General features: G+C 44.4%; 1 protein-coding gene across 2 annotated transcripts in view; it reads right to left on the bottom strand.

Annotated features, from left to right (window-relative positions):
* The window catches only part of KCNH5 (potassium voltage-gated channel subfamily H member 5), a 223,105-nt gene extending 222,069 nt beyond the window's left edge, over window positions 1–1,036 (bottom strand). Inside the window, exon 1 of one of the 2 annotated variants that reach the window (XM_024105172.3) lies at window positions 500–1,036. In XM_024105172.3, coding sequence (XP_023960940.1) covers window positions 500–572 — 73 coding nt within the window. In that variant the 5' untranslated portion in view covers window positions 573–1,036. The remainder of the gene's footprint in view (window positions 1–499) is intronic. The other variant, XM_005285878.5, reaches the window with a different exon arrangement.
* Between the last annotated feature and the right edge of the window lie 17,976 nt (window positions 1,037–19,012).

Below are 19,012 nucleotides of genomic sequence, written 5' to 3'. Positions count from 1 at the left end.
AGCTAGAGAGCTAAAGTTACCAATGCTAGATGAGGAAACCTCCCGAAGAACTTCAGGCATCACGTGGAATTAACCAAATTCCTTAAATTAACAGGAAAGAAAGCTGCTAAACAAATCAGGGCTTTATTCCTCTCTGATCTTCACCTGCTGAAGATACAAATAATCGGCGGGGGGGGGGCTTCTTCGCTATTGCACTGATGAGGGTCAGAGGGTTTTTCTGAAAAGCAAATGTATTCGGGCTTCTTTCCCCAGCCACATATTGTGCCAAGCAGACCAGCAGCATCGCTGGACGGCGATTAAGAGCATGCCCGTGGCTAGCGGGCTGCATCCAGTCTAAAGACACCCAGCACACCATAAAGTTGCGATGATAACCTAGCCCAGCAGCAACTAACTTTCCCCCGCTCTGGTCCTGATCTACAAGGCAGGGTCCCCCCGAAAGGGCCGGGCGGGGTGTCCCTGGCCGGGCCGGGCAGGGGGTGAGGTGCCGGGGAGCTCTTACCGCTGGAGCGCCGGACGATGTTCTCCAGGAAGGTGTTCTGCGGTGCCACCAGCCCTCTCTTGCCGCCCGGCATCCTGCGCCTGCAGAGCCGGGCTCTGGAGCGGCAGGGGCGCGGCGGTGGCGGCTGGGGGCAGCCGGGGAGGTGTCTCGCGCCCAGTGCCGGTGAGTAGCTCCGGCGAGGATGGAGCAGTTCATGGTAGTAGCGCTCGGGCGGCGGGGGGAGCCCAGACTGTGGCGGTGCCGCACGCCGGGCTCGGGAACCGCAGGCTCCGGGCAGATTGCGCCTGCGCGCCTGCCGGGCCGCCGCTGCTGCTGCTGCCGCCGCCGGCGGCCAGCATGGTCCCGCGAGCTCGCCCCCTGCGAGCCTGAGCCCGCCTGGCGGGAACAGCGCGCGCTCAGCTCCCCGGGAGCTCCCCGCTGCGCTGGAGCAAGCCGGGAGCCGGGTCAGGCGCTGGCCGCCCCAGCCAGGGAGCGCTGGCCCCAAAGGGCTGCTGCAGCTGCCCCCGGCCCGCACCCTGGACAGCGCGGGGCGGCCGCTTCTGGGTTAGCGAGCGGGGCTCGGAGCCCCCCGCAGCCTGCCTAGCTCCGCCGGACCGTGGCTCCCCGAGCAGCTGGGGCTGCCCCGTGCGCGCAGAGGAGCGGGGGATGCAGCCGGCAGGACGCGGCGCCGCTCAAAGCCCCCGAGCGCCGGCGGTGCAGGTTGCGGGGGGGCGGGAAGGTGCATGAGGCATAAAGCCCGGGGGTTGCGGGAGGCAGGGCGCTCTGCCGAGGATGCTGCCTGGCTGGGGGCGGCGGGATGGTTTCCTGGCAGGGACGGACTGGAGGCAGCGCTGACCTGCCCACTGCCTAAAAGTTACCGGGAGATGCTCCGTCCTGCGAGGGGGCGGGGGAGCGCGGCTGAATAATTCAGGAGATTTGGGCGTTTGATGCAGATGCAGATGGGGGGAGGGAGGAGTCAGCCACTGAGCCGGAGCCGGAGCCGGGGCAGGCGGGGAGATGGGGCTTTAACCCCTTGCAGTCCCCGCCCGCAACAGCAAACTCGGAGGGAGACAAGAGCATCCTCCCTCGGCCACCTCTGCCGCGGGATAAAAGCGGAGGGACTCGCCCAGCCCGTGGTTGCTGGGCTGGGGCAGGGGCAGCCTCCCTCGCTGAGACGGGGCTGCGCGTGGCGTGGGAGATGCGGAGCAGGACTGTGCCCGTGGCTGGGCGAATCCCTCTACAGCTGGGGCTGAGAGGGGTCCGGGGGGAGAGAGACACACACACGGGATCTCGCCCCCCTCCCGGCGGGAAAAGACCCTCGGCTTCCGACCCTGTGGCAGGCACTTGGGGTGGGGGTCAGAGGAATGCTACAGATTGGTTTACCTGCGCCCTGGGATGGGATATTCCCGGGCGACAGGGGTGGGTAAGAGCCCATCTCTCCCCCAGACTCGTCTAGCTGAAGGTGCCCACAAACTCTCCTGGCCTAAAGGGTTATAATCCCGCCCCTCCCGTCCAGGGCGAGGTTTAAACGCCCCTAGGCTGAGCAGAAACCAGGCTCCAAGGAAGAGGGGAAATGCTGCCACCTCGCCGTTGCCCCCAGCCAAGAACAAGTGTAGATCTCTTCCCAGCCTTGATGGGCAGTGTCTATTTTCTCCAGTACACAGACAGGCACACACCCCGGCAGCCATCCAGGCCAACTCAGCGTGTCCCAGAGCGAGAGAGACAGTCTTGCTCCAAAACCATTATGGGCAGAAATACTGGCTGCTGTCTGATGACTAAACCTGGCTGGCAGCTACTCCCTGCCATCAGCCTGCTAGCACCTAGTATATGATGGGCTTCACTCATGTGCACGGTCCTGGGGCAGGGCAGGAGCTGGCTGCAGGCTGGGGGAAAGAAAGCAGTGTTGCCAAGCCTCCAGAATTGTCCTGGAGTCTCTACAAATTAAACATTAATCTTTAATTAGAGATTACATCATGTGATGAAACCTCCAGGAATCCATCCAAACAAAACTTGCAACCCACAAGGAAAGGAAAGCTGAGGATGAAGGACAGGACAGGACACACCCCCTTCTCCAGCCTTTCCCAGCTCATCAGCCAGGCCCCTCCTAGCAAGCTTGGAGGTTGCTGCCCCTGCACCCAGATTTTCCCATGTACCCTGTTGCCTCTTGTTAGTGAATTGTGGAATGGGGCAAACTGCCCGATTTACATCGGTGAGGCTCTTCCTTGGTATCTGGTTTGGGCAGCACCCATACCTTTCCCTCCTACTCCTGTGTGCGGTGCTCTTTAAATGGCAGTTGTATAAGCCCCGACAGACCTGCTTTTAAAGGGAGACTGTCATCGATTTTATACCGCAAATCCGATCAGCCTGAACTAGGTTTATAACTGATAGGGGAAGTCCTCCACATGAGGCCATGGGCCTGGCACCCTGGTGCAGCCACAATGCATGGAGCAGGAGTGAAGATGCTGCACAAAAGGGTAGAATAAAACATCAGCCTTACACTGGGGTGATTCCCATCACCCATCCCATAGCAATTAAAACTGGCTTTATGGTCAGGTTATGTCAGCAATATGGCACAGCGCAGTTGCACCACTCCAGAGAACTTGGCCTTAAATGTCTTCTGCATTTGGGTTTTTTCAATGTACTATTGTATCACTGGGAAACAGCCCCCAGCCTATCACTACTTTTTGTATAAGTCACTAAAAAACAGAGCTTCAGGTCAAGTAATAAACCTAATAACCACAACTATAAGACTTGTGCTAACATTAATCTATGATGACTTACAGTTACATGAGAACCCAGCAGTTCCCCATCAGGACTCGGGCCTTGGTAGGCTAGGACCTGTATAAACAGTGCTAGATATGGTGCCTGCCCCCAGGCAGTTTACAATCTACAAGACCATTAAGATATAAAAGCTGGGAGGACAGGGAGACTCAGATACATATCATTTTTATATTCACACTTTTTTTAATTTTTATAATTACATAACTAAGTATCAATTTTCCTTCACTGTCTGTCAGTGTTCTGCCCCAAGTGGTCCTCAGTCTAGCCATTAAAAGTTATCTGATACCTTGCAGCTGTCGTGGCAGAATTGAGTCCAGATAATAAATGCCTTAGGGCCACGTATTGTGTTATACTGTGTTTGTACAGCACCTAGCACAACAGGTGTGACTGAGGCACTATTCCAATATAAATTATAAAAAATAATGCAATATTGCCAACCCCAACCATTCAAAAATTATGAGTCAGGTACACACAATCACTCAATTAGCTTAAAAATTATAATTTTTAAACAAATAATATCTGGGGTTCCTTCTCGCTTTTGAGCCCCTAGGGTGCTCGGGACTGACATTTTCATGCTTTTCTCTACAACCATGAGGTGAGCACTAGACACTTGCTTTTACAAATGAAAGCTGATATTCTCATATATTCACATGACCCCATGAGCTGGTGCTAGAAAAAAAACAACCAATAAAGATAAAAATCACAAAAATCACAAAAACTGGCAACATGGATAATGATCTGTGACACGGAGCAATGTTTTAGCATAAAGTGTAAATCTGGCCACACGTGGGTGGTTATGCATAAAGAGAGGGAGGCAGCTGGGCCATCTACAACCCCTTTATTTTATTTTGGTATCCAGCACTACCGTATCTCTCCTTTCCTACATCAGAGTCCCAGAGGAACAGATGAGTCAGTGTGTGGTGAGAGAGTGCACATTAATTGCTGTGCATGCTTTTCTATGCTCTTGACCAATTCCAGTTTCCCCCTCCAGCATGATCATAAGTTATATAGTAATTCTGACAATAACTTGAAAAGGATTGGAGAATAAAATCCTGTGAATGTGGCAGGGACCCTGGAAGAAAGCAGTGTGTCTATTGTTTCCGCTTATGCTAATTTTTAAAAATCGTTTCAGACTATATAGGATCACAGAAAGAAAGATGGAGAGGAGCTATTAGGTATTGGCCCATCCCTGCCAGTACAGAAGGATACCCTACAGAATATTCTCAAGTGTTTAGCTCACTCTCACTGACTCAAGTGCTAGTGCCTCCCTTTAGGAGATTATTCCAGAGCAAACATCCTGTTTCTAATCAGAATCTTTTCAATTTTTCTGCCACTTTGGTTTTCTGGATCAAGGCCTAACTAAAATCAATTGAACTTTTAATGTGATTAAAACTAAACATGCCATATTGGGGGCCTTTTCTTCCTGAAACCCGTAAGTCTACTATTTAGAGCCCCAAGTGTCCTGTCAATACATGTAGCAGCCTAGTAGATAGTTACCTGGACTGCTGAAAATCCAAACTCAGGTTATGTTCTGATTTGCACTAATGCAAATCAGGAGTAGCTACAATGAAATCAGTGGAATCACACCAACATAAAACTGGCACAGGAACAGAATCAGGCCCAAAATGTCAAACCTTCAGTAGACTAATCTCCTCAAAAACACAGCTGAAATGTTCAGGGGCTGTCCTTCCAGGAATGATTTTTTAAAAGCTGCCCCCTGTGAGCACTGCCCCAGATATAGAAAAAGTCGGCTTCTAATAATTGGCATGTGGAGTACTCCATGCCTGTTTCTTTAAGGAGATGTAAGGTGGCCCTTTGGGTGCACCCATGCATAGCCAAACTGACTGTCCTAGCTGGATAATATTTCTAGTCACTCTGCTTCCAGCCCAATCTGGATTCTTTTATTTATTTTAATCTATTTTACTCCTCACTTCTGAAAACAAAGCCAGCTCTTTGAATTTTGGATCCACACCCTCGCTTGCTTTCCCTTTCCACTTATGTTTACTTCACTTTTCCTCAACATTTTTAAAATGGCAATTGAGTCCAACATTCAGCCCATCTGCTACGCTTCAGGCATCCAATTCTGAATACCACATTTTTTAAAAAGTAGTTCTACCACTCTAGTTTCAGCGGCACTAATTGGACTGTAGGTTTTTGAGGGGAGCAGGCTCCAGGGATAAATCCTTAAATGTCACCACTGTCTGGAAGGACAGGAAGAGAACAGTGTACATGGTGGGACCCGAGCCTTCCTTCAAACATTTAACTAAGGTGCCCTCCAGAGCAGCTTCTGGCATCTCATTTCTGTCCTGAATTGCTCAGTAAGTCTAAAGATAACCTTGAAAAGAAAAGGTCTGATGTGAAAGACAGCAAACGGCAAAGGAGACTTCTGTCATCTTGTGGGGATCTTTAAATTATACTTGGTTGTTAGTTGGAAACAGAGTGGCAAACTAGCAAGCAGTGAGCTGTCAGATAGATTTGAGATTGGTGTAATCTGGAAAGAGCCTGCTAACCCTTTTCCTTCCTAGTCAAAAATGTCTCTCTCAACTGCCTGTTTTTAAGTGGGACAGAAAATTCATTTGAGTTCCAAATATACTTTCCTGCCATAAAAATGCTAATCCAAATCATGCCCTCCAGTTTGTTCATGCACCACCACTTGAAATCCTGTGGTTCAGGGAATCATGAATTTTAAAAAATTAAATACAATAATTCTGGTTTAAGAAAAAGATGTCAATTTCAAAATTCTTTTAAAAAAAATCAAATATTTCCAAAAGGAAGGAACCAAGGAATTAGAACATTTGAGTATTGGAGTGGAACAGTAAATATTATTATTACTGTATTACCAGAGGACTTAGGAGCCTAGTCATAGACCAGGACCCCATTGTGCTAGGCACAGTACAAACACAGAACAAAGATGGTTCCTTCCCCAAGGGCTCACAATTTAAGTATAACACAAGAGATAAGGACACATAAATGAAGGGGTATTTGACGGGGCTCCATTCACTGCACTAGCACCTCCTGCCAACTCTCCTGGCATTAGCTCCACAGGTTGGTATGCCCTCTCCCGGTGGGGCCTCGCCCACCATCACGTCTGCTCCCAGACACACATCACTCCAAGGACCACGGTGTCCTCTTCATGTCTCCTCCAGCTGGGTCACAATCTCTGCTCCTGCTTTCCCAGTGGCGAGTGTAGGGGACCCTGTAGATGGCAGCCACTTGCTGCCTCCCCTCCAATTCAGTATATTTCCCTGGGCCACTTCTGGTCCTAACAGCCAGCCAGTTCTTACCCAGCACTGCTCTTTCCGGGATGCTAGCTTCCTTCCACCTGCATGGCACCCAGACCTCCCTCCTTAAGTCCCAGGGAGTAACTGACTACGCTGTGCCCTGTGGCTCTATTTATATGGGTCTGGTGTGCCCTGATTGGCTACTCCTCGCAGCCCCTCTCCTATTGGCTACTTCCTGCACAGCCTCCCTAGGGCTCTATTAACCCCTTGCAAGCCAGTATGGGGCAAACACCCCATCACAGGGTACCATTCCTTCCTCTTGCCCTCTCTTCCTCCATCACTTCATTTCATTTCTTTATATTATCACTATTAGGACATGAGCTCAGATCTCAGCACTCCCCTCCAATGACATTTCCATAAATACCCTTGTGCACATCAGTCAAGTATTATGGAGATATCCTCAGCTGGTATAGATGTATGTAGCTCCACTGAAGTCAATGTATACCAGCTGAGAATCTGGCCCTTAATATCTACACCATATGAGAATGGGTTATGTTACCGTGGAGAGTAGTTATTATTTTGGCACTGCAGCCAATCCAGTTAGAGACCCCATGGACCAAAAGACTGGTCATAGTCTTCCACTTACATAAACATCAATTAACAAAACGAGGCACATTTTCAACCAGCTGCAGGCCAGACTCCATTTTTTTATGTCACCTTTGGTAGGAAACCCTGTTCATTCAAGTAATCTGCTTAATTATTTTCTATATACCTACCATACGAATTGAAAAACTCTCTCATTTTGGCACAAATTCATTCTGAGAGGAGGAGGAGGAGGAAACCAAGGAATGCACATGGCCAGCATTATATATCTCATAAGATGCTCCTTGATTTTTCCCCCTCAAATGAGTTCTCAGTCATTACCAAAAGAAGAGCTTTTTAATCTATTCATAATTTTGCCTTTGCTTTCAATGTTTATGTGTAACTAAGTGAACTAGGTTCCTCTGGAGCTGTCTGGGCACCAGGCAGAAACCACCCACATAAATATGAAAGTATTTTTACACATGCACTACTGAGAGGTGGGACACACTTAGCATTGTTCAGAGCTGTTCTACACTGCAGCCGTGCCCCAGGAGCATGGAGAGCATATAGATCTGGTCTGAGCCTAAGAACCTTTCTTCCTGAGGACAGGGCGGATGTAGTGTAATACATATCCTTTGAAGAGCTCATAAAGTTGTTTTTTTTAAAAGTACATTTCATGAACATTTTTGAAATAAAGTATTTTATTTGAAATATATATTTTTTTGGTTTTCTACAAAAAAACCAGCATTTTTTCTTTTATTTAATTTTAGAAAAAAAATCATTTGTGAAAAAAAATACCAATTTCTCCGTCTTTTATTTAAAAAAAAGTTTTCCCCATTAGAAAGGGGAGAGGGATAAAAATGGAACAAAAAGTGGGATTTTTATTTTATTTTTTGCTTTCCAAAGCAAAACTATTTATAATAATTCAAAAATGTTGGTTGTGGTAAAAAAGCAACATTTTTGTCAGAAAAAAAACTTGGGTGACATTTTTTCATCCAGCTCTCAGTGACAGTGATTTAGTTGGCATATCAATAACACTCCTTATTGGTGCTTGTATGATGTTAAATTGTGGCATGCTACACGTTTGTGATGGTAAAACTGACTTGTTATGCAGGAGGACAGACTAGATGATGACAGATTCATAGATAATGACAGAAGGGACCACTATGACATCACAATTATGAGAGTCTAGGGCTGTGCGCTAGGCATTGCTGTGATGAATCGCTGACCTCACTGTGTTATGAAATTAAAGCCAGATGAATACAAACATTGGGGGTGACAGGTCCTCCCCATTAGCCACTTTAGTTATGAACAACAAAAAGAAGCAGAAATTACATACAAAAAACTGCATTTGAAAATGTTCAGGTGGCAAAGTCGAGCGCTCAGGAGTTAGAAAATGCTAGAATTAAGGTTGTCGTCCACAGTTCATCTAGTGCTGGATGGTGCTCAATGACTGGGTGACTAGTCAATAGTTCTTTTCATACTTAATCAATGTGTGGCCTGATGCCATATTCACTGCACACCATCCAAACCCTGCACTGAGGACAGAATTATTAACTTCCTCATGACTTTTCTACAGTGCTCATCACCATAATATCAGAGGGCTTCATAGACATCAACAAACTTATCTTCTCACAGCCCCTGTGAGGGAGGGAAATATTATTATCCCCATTTTGCAGATGATAAACTGAGGTATGGAGAGATCAAGGTAAAAAGAGTATGTACCATTTTTGTATGTCCATGCCCATTGACTTCAGTTGCAGTTGTGAGAGCTCAGCACATCTGCAAATGACACCCCAAGCATCTCAGGCTGGGCACTCATTAAACAAGGAACACAAAATTAGTGGCCACTTGTGAAAATTTTGGTTTATGTGACTTGCCCAGCATCACATAAGAACTCTGTGGCAAAGGCAGGGATGGAATCCAGTTCTCCAGGGTGTCATTCAACTACCTAAACCGAGAGACTATCCTTTCTTTTCCTGCAGTCCCCTGCCTTATTCACTACACACTTTTCAACTTCTGCAACAAATGAAGCAGGGGTCCTACAAACAACAGTGACCTTCACTACAGAACCCTTGAGCACCATCCATCTGGTGCACTGAATAAGGCAAGAGATCCTGTGGAAAAATAATATATGCTCATGTAATTAAAGACTGTACGGTAATGCATGCACACAAAGGGGCTGAATTAAGGTTGCACAGCCAATGTTAATACTGGCATTTCCTAACTTCTGAGTGCCTGAATTTGCAACCTTAACTATCTTCAATGTAGTTATTTTTGATGTAATGTGCAATATAGATTTAGAAAAGCCATTATTGGGACTATATTTCACACCCTTTGCCAGCAAAGCCAGATGCTTTAGATATCAGTCCAACTGTGCAGGACTCAGAGAGAGACATAAAAGCCTCTAAAATGACCTAAAATAGCTTTTATATATGTATAAAAAAGAGCCTCAACTTTAGAAGTCCATTATCACGGTGCCTTCTAGGGCTGGAAGCAAGGCCCTGACCCAAAGCTTCAATGGACTTTGGATCAGGCCCCAAATGCTTGGTCCCACTGGAAAGATAGGAATCCCCTTATTTCCAATGGCATAAAGCTTGCATTTCCATCCCTGCAAGGCAATGAAATAACAGATAATAATCTTGTGTCATATTTATGGTTAGAAAAACATTACTCAGGCAGGAGTGAAACTTTTCCATCCTGGGATGTGGGACTTTGGGAGGAAATTCCATATTTGGTGAGAAGATAAGGAAATATTCTCTGAAGCGTTTATTTATTTATTTATTTATTTATTTTTAACCAAAAGGAGACTGTTTGAAGCTGCTATAGGAGAGAAACATTAAGAACCAAAACAGAATAGATCAGATCTGATCTGATCCCAGGGAGATGAATTATTGGCCAAAAGGCATATAAGATGGTTAAATGTGCATGATAAATGAATGAATTGTATGGCTCTGCAGTTTACAACATGCATATCACATCCTTATATATAGTATATATGTACTGTATCTTTCCTACATATGTAATACATACAATAATACAGATTTTGCAGAAGAGGTGGTTGGTCAATGTGCAATGGATTGAAATGGTTCAGTACCTGAAATAAGAAGGGAAAGATAACTCCACTTTAAGGAGACCAAATGTCAGCAGTGAAATTCATCAGAGATTTCTAATTGACCTATGGGGACTTCCCATAGCAATATTTCTTCCTGAGAAATAGGGGCCTGAAACCAATAACTTTTATTGTTAGCTTTAAAAATCTTGAGTTACCAAGTTAAAAAAACAAACAAACAAACAAAAAAACCACTCACCAGTCTGTTTTTCTTGGCTTTATGAAATTAGAGAAAAACATTTCTGTCCACAAATAGATAATACCTGAAACAACAATCATGTTAAATGTGATGCAAAGAATTCACGTGATCCAAAATCATATTCTCTTTGGGTTATTTCTGCCAATAGCTGAATCATCTCAGAAAAGAATGATAACTGGAAGAGCTGCTATTTTAGAGGAGGCACTGTATATGCCAAGAGTCCTCTACAACTAAAATGCCTAAAATAGTGTCTTCTATTCCACGTGGCACTTTTGACAAATAGGATCTACACCCTTAGACATGAGTAATTCTTACTTAGGTGAATAATCCTATTCAAATCTATTCACATGAGTAAAAACAGTAAGGGTTTGCGAGATCCAGCCCTTGGTGGGACCAATCCTTTAGCCACTGTACATACAGAACTCCCATTCAATTTAGTAGGAGCTATGCATGCAGAATCAGATATGAAATTAATGTTTTTGGCTGTGGGAGGGCAGAATGACTTTCCAAATCTAATGCTATACAGGAAATGTTAATGATCACAGCAATCTTAATACAAAGAACGTTAAGTGAAGTTATTTTGGTAAGAGCTGCAAAGAATCATTAAATCTCCTGAAAAAGATTCTAGTTTTGCAGACAGAAAATTTTAATATATAGTACTTTACAGCACCACTAAGAGACTTAGGACCAGATTTTCCAGGGTATTTAGTTGCTTAAGGATGCACACAGGCACCTAGTGAGATTTTCAAAAGTACCTAAGCAGTTTAGGTGCCTAACCTGCTTAGGCACTTTTAAAACTCCCACTAGGCTCCTAAGTACCTTTGAAAATCTCCCCCCCCCCCCAAATCCTTAATTAGCAGCTGTAGTGGATTCATTAACCTCTCATGAAAGCCAGGCACTGGAGGGAGACAAAGACCCACATTCTTCTAGGCATGGGTACATCATGCTGATTTTGTGAATTAAGTTCAGTGGATCTTTTCTAATAATCATATTTTTTCCTCTTTCTGCCAATATCTCATCCAGTCCCTTAAGGGTGAGGGGAAATGGTTTCAGCCACACATTTAGGGGAAGGTGATGATTTCTGAAAAGGTTTTGCCAAATGGGCCAAAGGAAGAAGTTAAAGACAAACTGGTCATTTTCAAGGGTGCAAATCTAAACTAGGATTCAGTGGGGCAAAATGTGCAACCTGAGTCAGATGTCAGTCCCAGACTCACATGTAGGTGAGGGTAGAGGGGAATACAATGGTGTCCTTGACAGGAGAGGGGTCTTACACAACTCACATTGTAGAGACCAGTAGGGTCAGGGCTGGATTAAGACAATACGGGGCTCTAAACATACCATGACATGGTCTGTGGCGCTGCCCTCACAGTCACCACTAGGGGTGGTGGTGGTGGTGGTGGTGGTATGCCTGCTCCCCCCACCAAGGCCGGCCTTATGGGTGGGTGGGTGATGGCCCACAGCACTGTGGTCAAGACGCTGCAAAAGGGCTGTGCCCACCTGGGAGACAGTGGGGAGGGGGCAAAGGGTGCTGCGGGGTGTGAGCCAGGCACTCACGTGTTCCCCCTCCACTCTCCTGGCAGCATGGCACCTGCAGCGCCACTCCACCTGCTGCTGTTCTGTCTGCTGAGTCACTGCCCGCTGCTCCCGGAGCAATACTAGAAAGTTCACCCAGGATGCCATCCATTTTCCCTAAGGCCGGCTCTACCCCCCACCCCCAGAGGCAGGAGCAACAGCATAGGGGTCCCTTCTCCCTCCAAGAATGGCAACGGGGGCCCTCTTATCAGGAGCAGTAGGGGCCATTCCTCCCTCCCCCCGATAGAGAGATGGCAGCAGGCAGACCTTCAGTGCCTATGCCAGCAGCTAGGGTTGGGAACATTGCATTCTTCTCTTCCTGCCATGAACAGTCTCTACTGCTGGGGTGGTGTTGGTAGAGCCATCCGTAGCAAGGGGTCGTGGAGTTAAAACCTTCCCTGATAAGAGCTATTGTTTCAGGCACCCTGTATCAGTTACACTCTGGTCACATATGCAAGCTTTTCTTCACAGCCATGAGGGCAAGAGACATTTTTTTAAAAATGAAACTGAAATTCTGACTGTGCAATCACATGACTCCAGGAGCAGAGGCCCTAGGCATGGGTTTAGAGCACAGGTGCCAACTTTCATGTGGTAAATAAGCACCTCGACTTTTACAATAAACCAAAAATCAAGCTAATCCCATTTCAAAACAAGGCCAAAACAAGCCAATCCCTAAGAGCCCCAACAGTCTATGTGACTAGATCCCCCCGGCCTGCAGTCTGGGACTGTGGTGGGCCTGCTGTGCACCCCTGATTCTCTCCCCTCTTTGCCCCTGCTTGCTGGGAGCCGATTTAAAAAAAAAAAAAAAAGAAGCAGCAGCAACAAGCTACAAGCAAAAAAACTAGCCAACAAGCAACTCACAAGCCAATTAAGCCAAAAACAAGCCCAATTTCTGCAGGGTTTTTTTCGTGGGTTTGGCATGTCTTTAGAGTGCCGAGACCTTACTTTGTCCCTGAGTAGAAAAGCTGCTCCTGACCCAGCAGAAAGCACTTCTGAAAGGCAGACGGGAAATCCAGGGTGGAAAGAAAGAAAGCAACGCTGGGTGCTGCTCAAGACAAAGAACACTGCAGGTCAGTCTGGGCCGGTCAGTCTCTTGATTTCTTTTCCCAGAGTAGTTACCAGCCTCAGAAACACATTCTGTCTCCTTCTCTGTGTGAGAGTTATGCCAAGGTGCTGAAACCTTCCCTCAGACTGCAAGGAGCTAAGAGAAAGTTTTTTTAACTAGTGTCACTGGGTTTTAGCAATACATGAAGGCATTGAAGACATATGGGAAAAATCACAACCAACGTGACAACTCAGGATAGTGTAAACAGATGACATGAGTTTGTACTGGGAAATTATACAATTTAAAGCCTTCCTCTGTTTTTTTAACTTTAAAAAGCAGAGAGACCATTTACACGAATCTAACTGACACGATTAGAGGTAAAGCATTTCCTAGATCAGATGTAAAGTGTTGCACTGATGGTGATGCAGTTCAGAATGAGATGGCGCTTCAGTTCTAAACCTATTTACATTCACTTTAAAAACTTCCTCAAAAATTGCTTTTGGGTATAAAACTACTTATGAGATCAGCTCCAAAGTGATTTTTTATGGACATTTTAATTAAAAGCCATTCAGCAGGGTGTTAAATGTTGAATTTAAATAGACTCATTAACAGTTTTTGTATTCCAGTAAAGTCTAGAAGCCACCCCATTCTAGGCACCGTCCACACACATATTAAGAACTCCCACCTGAAAGAGCTTATAAGAGACTTGAAGTGTGGGAGAAAGAAATTATTTTGCAGATAGGAAACTGAGGCACAAAGTGGTTAAGACCTAAAGGCACACAGGAAGCCTCTTGGAAAGCCAATAATTGAACAGAGCTCTGAGTCCCAGTCCAATGCGTTATCCTCCAAGCCACCCTTCCTCTCTCTCTGCTCTCACTTGAATAACACCAGCTACAGGTCAAGAGCAAACTTTGTTAGTGGGTTGTTTTTCCACAGATGCAGATTTAAGATGAATGCTGCCATTCTCTAATTTTTATTGTAGCTGGTGTTAATGGAAGAGTGGGATTGGAGCAGGAATGATGTTCAGCTACCCTGTAAAATGCTAGCAAAGCCTTTTTGCACCACTGAAGATGCCTCATCTGAACCCAATGGCGCCATGAAATATGCAGAAAACAAGCGCTCCAAGTTTAGAGCTGGAGTCAGACTGGGTCCCATCCTGCTCACAATGAAGTCTGTGCGAGTTTTGACATTCACTTCGACGGAAACAGGAGCAGGCCCTTAGTCAGCATATTTAAAATATTAAATCACCAGAAAAATTAAGAGCCTTAACTCTGAATTGCCTCTCAAGTGCCATTAAAATCTCAACCTCCCCACCACACTGACAAGTTTCTTGTATTAAATATTATTAGGCTTTATTGCCGGCGATGCAGAAAATTTGTATCGTAGACACAGAACCTCCTGATACTTGATCCTTATGTAATGAGTAATGCTACTGCTACTATTCCAGAGCTTCTTGAGAATGAAATAGTGTCCTGACTTCTACATGACTAATTGATTAACATGGAAAGTGTCCCTACTTTGCTGTTCTATCAGACAGTAAAATAACATAACTTTCTTTTGTAGAAGCTGATCCAGTAGAAGGATTGCTTTTTGACACAGTTTGGACTGAGCTAATATTGAATAAGAGCGCATTAATGTTTACTTCATGTAAAGTGAAGCTATTACTTTCCTAGTATGCCAGAACATTGATCAGTAGACTCATCAGGAAAGTTCCAAAACATTTTTCATAATGATCAAGTTGTTGCACTGGGACTGCATACATGCCAGATAAATGATTCAGTAAAATACATTTAGATTTTACAGTCCAGGGCCTTTATATGCATTAATATCCTGCACATGGTGAACTATTGTTGCAGTCAGTGATTTATTTGCAAATTTCAAGGCACAAAAAGTCTTGCAGCTGCCAATTGAGGTGAGTAGCTTTCCATAGAGATTAGCAAATGATACTGCAAACCACAGAAAATACACATAGATGAGAGAAGAAACTTCATTCCCTGCCTGAGAACTTACTGAACATAGAGATTAGGAAACAGATTGGTTTAGAAGGGGACTTGTGCTGGTTTCCTCCTTACAGAGAGCTGTAGCTTATAGGTTACTGCTTCAGATGGGTCTGGTTTAGATTTTTCAATAAGAAGCAGGGTTTTTTAAAAGTTAACTAAACCAAGTTTTCAAATTACAATGCACTCTTCCATTGCCCAAATGATTGCAAAGCTCTAATACTGTCTGGAATTTATTTGTAAACAGAGGGGTAGTCTGATATAAAAGAAGAGTCCATTTTTTTTTGGGTGACTATGGAACAACTACATTTTAGACCAAGAAGTAACTGTGCCTTTGAAACGTTAGGTATTTCATTTACTTGGAAATAGAATCTGCAGCAAGGTACAATCAGATAAAAATAACCCTGCATTTAAAGCACATATAGGTCTGGGCCAGACCCCCATCATATTCAGATACTGCATTTGAGAGTACTTACAAATAGTTCTCATATGTGCAATGTGCAAATATGTTTTCCATGACCTAGTCATTTAAAAAGCTCTAGGCCTGAATCCAATGCACAGATTGAGATAGCTGGCTGTGTGCTGCAGAGCTCATGGGATGAAGGAATCATCAAGAGAGTGGCAGCAGAGTCAGTCCACAACCATTCACGTTCTCCTCACAACTTCCTCCCACCAGCTGTAGGTGGGAAGGGGGAGGAGAATAGTCCCAGGCCCACTCTGATCCCAAACTCTTGGGTGCAAGGAGACACAATGGAACTAGGCTCTGCAGCATCATGCTAGAGTTGTAGAATCCCTGCAAGGGCTGCCTAGATCTTGTTCCCCCACCTATACAGTGGAAATGCACTAATCCCAGAGTCATGCTGGATTGTGGCACCCTGGGAGAGGAGAGAAGATTTGCCCCTATAGAAGCTGTACATCATGTGGCATGTTCTTCCAAGTTCTGGACCAGGATCCTTAGACCCAGTCTACCACCACAGCAACAAATATCCTCAAGAAAGGCCATTATTAGAAATACCCCAGCTCCAGAAATATAACTTCAGGAAGGGAGATAGAGGAGGGAGGCAGGGTAGAAGTTGTTGGTCATTTGTAATTATTTATTTTCCCTCCATTAGGGCAAATCCTCAGCGTGTGTTCTGGTCCACCTCCCCCCCCCCCCCCCCCCTCACTCCTGGCCCCCTCAGGCTAAGGGAGCATCCAGAGAGATCAACTGACAGCCATTCTTCCCCACACTTTCAGGTTGCAAAGATCTTCTAGGGATGGTCATCATGGCCTGCTTTCTGCCCTCTACCAGCAGGATTCCGCCTTCTCGCGGACTACAAATCTTTGAACCTTTTGCAGTTGAATACATCAGCAGCCAGGGGACCTTAAGCCTCTACAGCCTGTTGATCCACTTACCAATTAAAAATAAAGGTACCTCGCATTAGCAAATATTAAAGTTATTCGGTTGTTTTAAATAAAGGAGGCAGTTAGGGGTATATTATGTGCCTTCGTGTGATTTTACCTCTCCACTTAGAATGCTGGAGAGGGAAATAACTTTTTTCCTTTCCACTAGGGTAAAGAGATCAAAAGCCAGTTCTACTCCCTTGGAACATTTACCCTGAGTAAGAGAGTAGGAGTTTGCAACCATAATAAAGATTATGTTCATTTTCAGAGTTTGCAATGTGACTTATGTTAATGGTACATAACATTATGTATGCATGCATAACCCCTCACTAAAATCATTAAGGATTAGTAGCATGTAGTTAAATAATAATTGAGACCGAGATAGGTTTGTACAGCGTAGTTCTACAATACAGAATATTAAGGAGACTCAATAGACTGTCCACAAATGCAGCTAGTTTTCATTAAATGCATTATTTTAGCCCTGCTATAACATTTGCTTAGAAACTTGGTTTGGCTTGAAAATTTCCAGTTTTACTCTGAAGACAAGTTTGAAGGGAATTTGTCAAACTGTTTCTCAATTACAAATCATTCAAAAGTCACTCTGATTTGAACTTGACTTCTGTCTTGTATTTCCTGTTGCATCTGATGAAGTGGGTTCTAGCCCACGAAAGCTTATGCTCAAATAAATGTGTTAGTCTCTAAGGTGCCACAAGGACTCCTCTTGTTTTTGCTGATACAGACTAACACGGCTACCACTCTGAAACTTGTATTTCCTTGTCACTATATTGCTAAATAACATGCACTAGCTTCACTTAAAGAAAAGAGGGTATAATTACACAGTTATTAATTATTTTGTTATGAATAAATTGGGACCCAGTCCTGCCCTTATTGATTGAAGTTCAGAGCCCAATCTTGCTCTTTTTGAGCTCAATGGAAGCTTTTCGGCATTTGTCTCTAGTGGGAGGGTATAGGAACAGGCAGTAAATAAATGTGAGCCTGTTGCCCTCTATTGGCAAAAAATATAAGGGTCCTTCTATATCTTACAGCTAACAAAGATCATTCATTCCAGTGGTTGTTCAGGGGTTTAATTAGAATTAAGAGCCTCTGAAATTGCACCCAGCTGCAGAGATTAGAATCCAGAATCACCTGGATACACACATAGTGACCTGGTCTTCATGTGAATAGCTGCATTCTGCAGCATCTGAAGCTTCTATGGTCTTCAAGGATAGCCCAAAGTAGTGTACATTTCACTAGCCTGTTCTGCAGGAAACAAAGTTGTGGATGACTGTCACGAGGATCTGAGAGAGAAAGAATTGTTCACAGCTTCATGGCTAATTTTCAGAGCTGGTCAAAAGAGACACATTATTTTACATGTGGAGGGGGGTCAAAAATTTTGCTTTTTTCCTGTTTCCCATGACAATTTTAGGTTTTTTCCATGAAAAAAAAAAAACCTGAAAACCCAAAGAGTGTTTATTGTCCAGAAAATTGATTTTGTTAAAAAAAAATGGTTTGCATTTAAAATTTTAGCATAACATTTTGAGTTTTTTTCTAATTGAAAAACACAACTGAGGTAAAAATATTCTGGAGAAGAATAATTTTGATCAAAAAGCTATTTTGCATTGAAAAAACGTTTTGATAAAAATATCATCCAGTTCTACTATTCATAGGTGGTAGAAATTACAATGAGCCTCTGCTGTTATCTGAAACTGCAGGAGCAGTCATGGATCCAGTGAGATGCCGAACTGTGAACCATTTAAACAAAATATAGGCACTAGTTTGTGCATATTTGCCCATTCCTCTGCATGTTTTCGCCTACCAACAGGCATCACTACCAATGTTTAAGGTTCAGCCCACCCAGTTTGCTTTAGCCAGTTGTTATACTCACAGCATATAGAGTGCTGTATTCTTACTGCATTTCTGGTTAGACTTCTACTCATGCAAAAAGACACTGCTTGCTATGGAAGTACTACAGAGAACTCAAACATCTGCAAAGCATTTGCTGTTTGCCAGAGGTGAACAGACCCGACCTAGGAGCAGAGTTCAAAATTAAAGAGTTAGAGGGATGGAAACATAGATTTCTGGCATTTTACCTCAAACACTCAGTTGTGTTTTGATTTGTAAGGCCACATTTTCACTGAAAGGATATTACTGGGTACAAAGATTGTTGTGAGAGCAGGAAGCTATAGAATCTGGTTTGAGTGGAAAAGTGATATGGAGCTGGTATCTGGTTTACAACACTGCCACCCAAATCGCCTCACGGTCTTCCAAATCTCATAAAAATAGATATTATCCCCACTATACAAATGGGTAAGTTGCATGACAGAGTTTCAATGACTTGTCCAATGTTACACAGTGAATCAGTGGAGAAGCCAGGAAAAGAATACAGGAATCCTTACTCCGTCCCTTCCCCTAGGCACAGACACCCACTACCATTGGGTATGATGTTGCAATCCGTAATTAGGCAAAAACATTCCCACTGATTTCAGCACTAGGACCAGGATATGGAATTTCAGTGCCCATCTCCCTCCATAACCAACAGGATGAAAATTAAATCAATCACATTAAATCACAGTATGTTGTGCCAAGGAGAAAATATGTGAGAAGTCAAACGTATGACTTTATAACTGCATGTATCTTTTGCT

The sequence above is a fragment of the Chrysemys picta genome, chromosome 4 (genome assembly GCF_011386835.1).
Source record: "Chrysemys picta bellii isolate R12L10 chromosome 4, ASM1138683v2, whole genome shotgun sequence".
Classification (NCBI taxonomy): domain Eukaryota; kingdom Metazoa; phylum Chordata; order Testudines; family Emydidae; genus Chrysemys; species Chrysemys picta.
The sequence above is the reverse complement of the archived record's forward strand: the minus strand, read 5'-3'. Positions and strand labels throughout refer to the sequence as shown.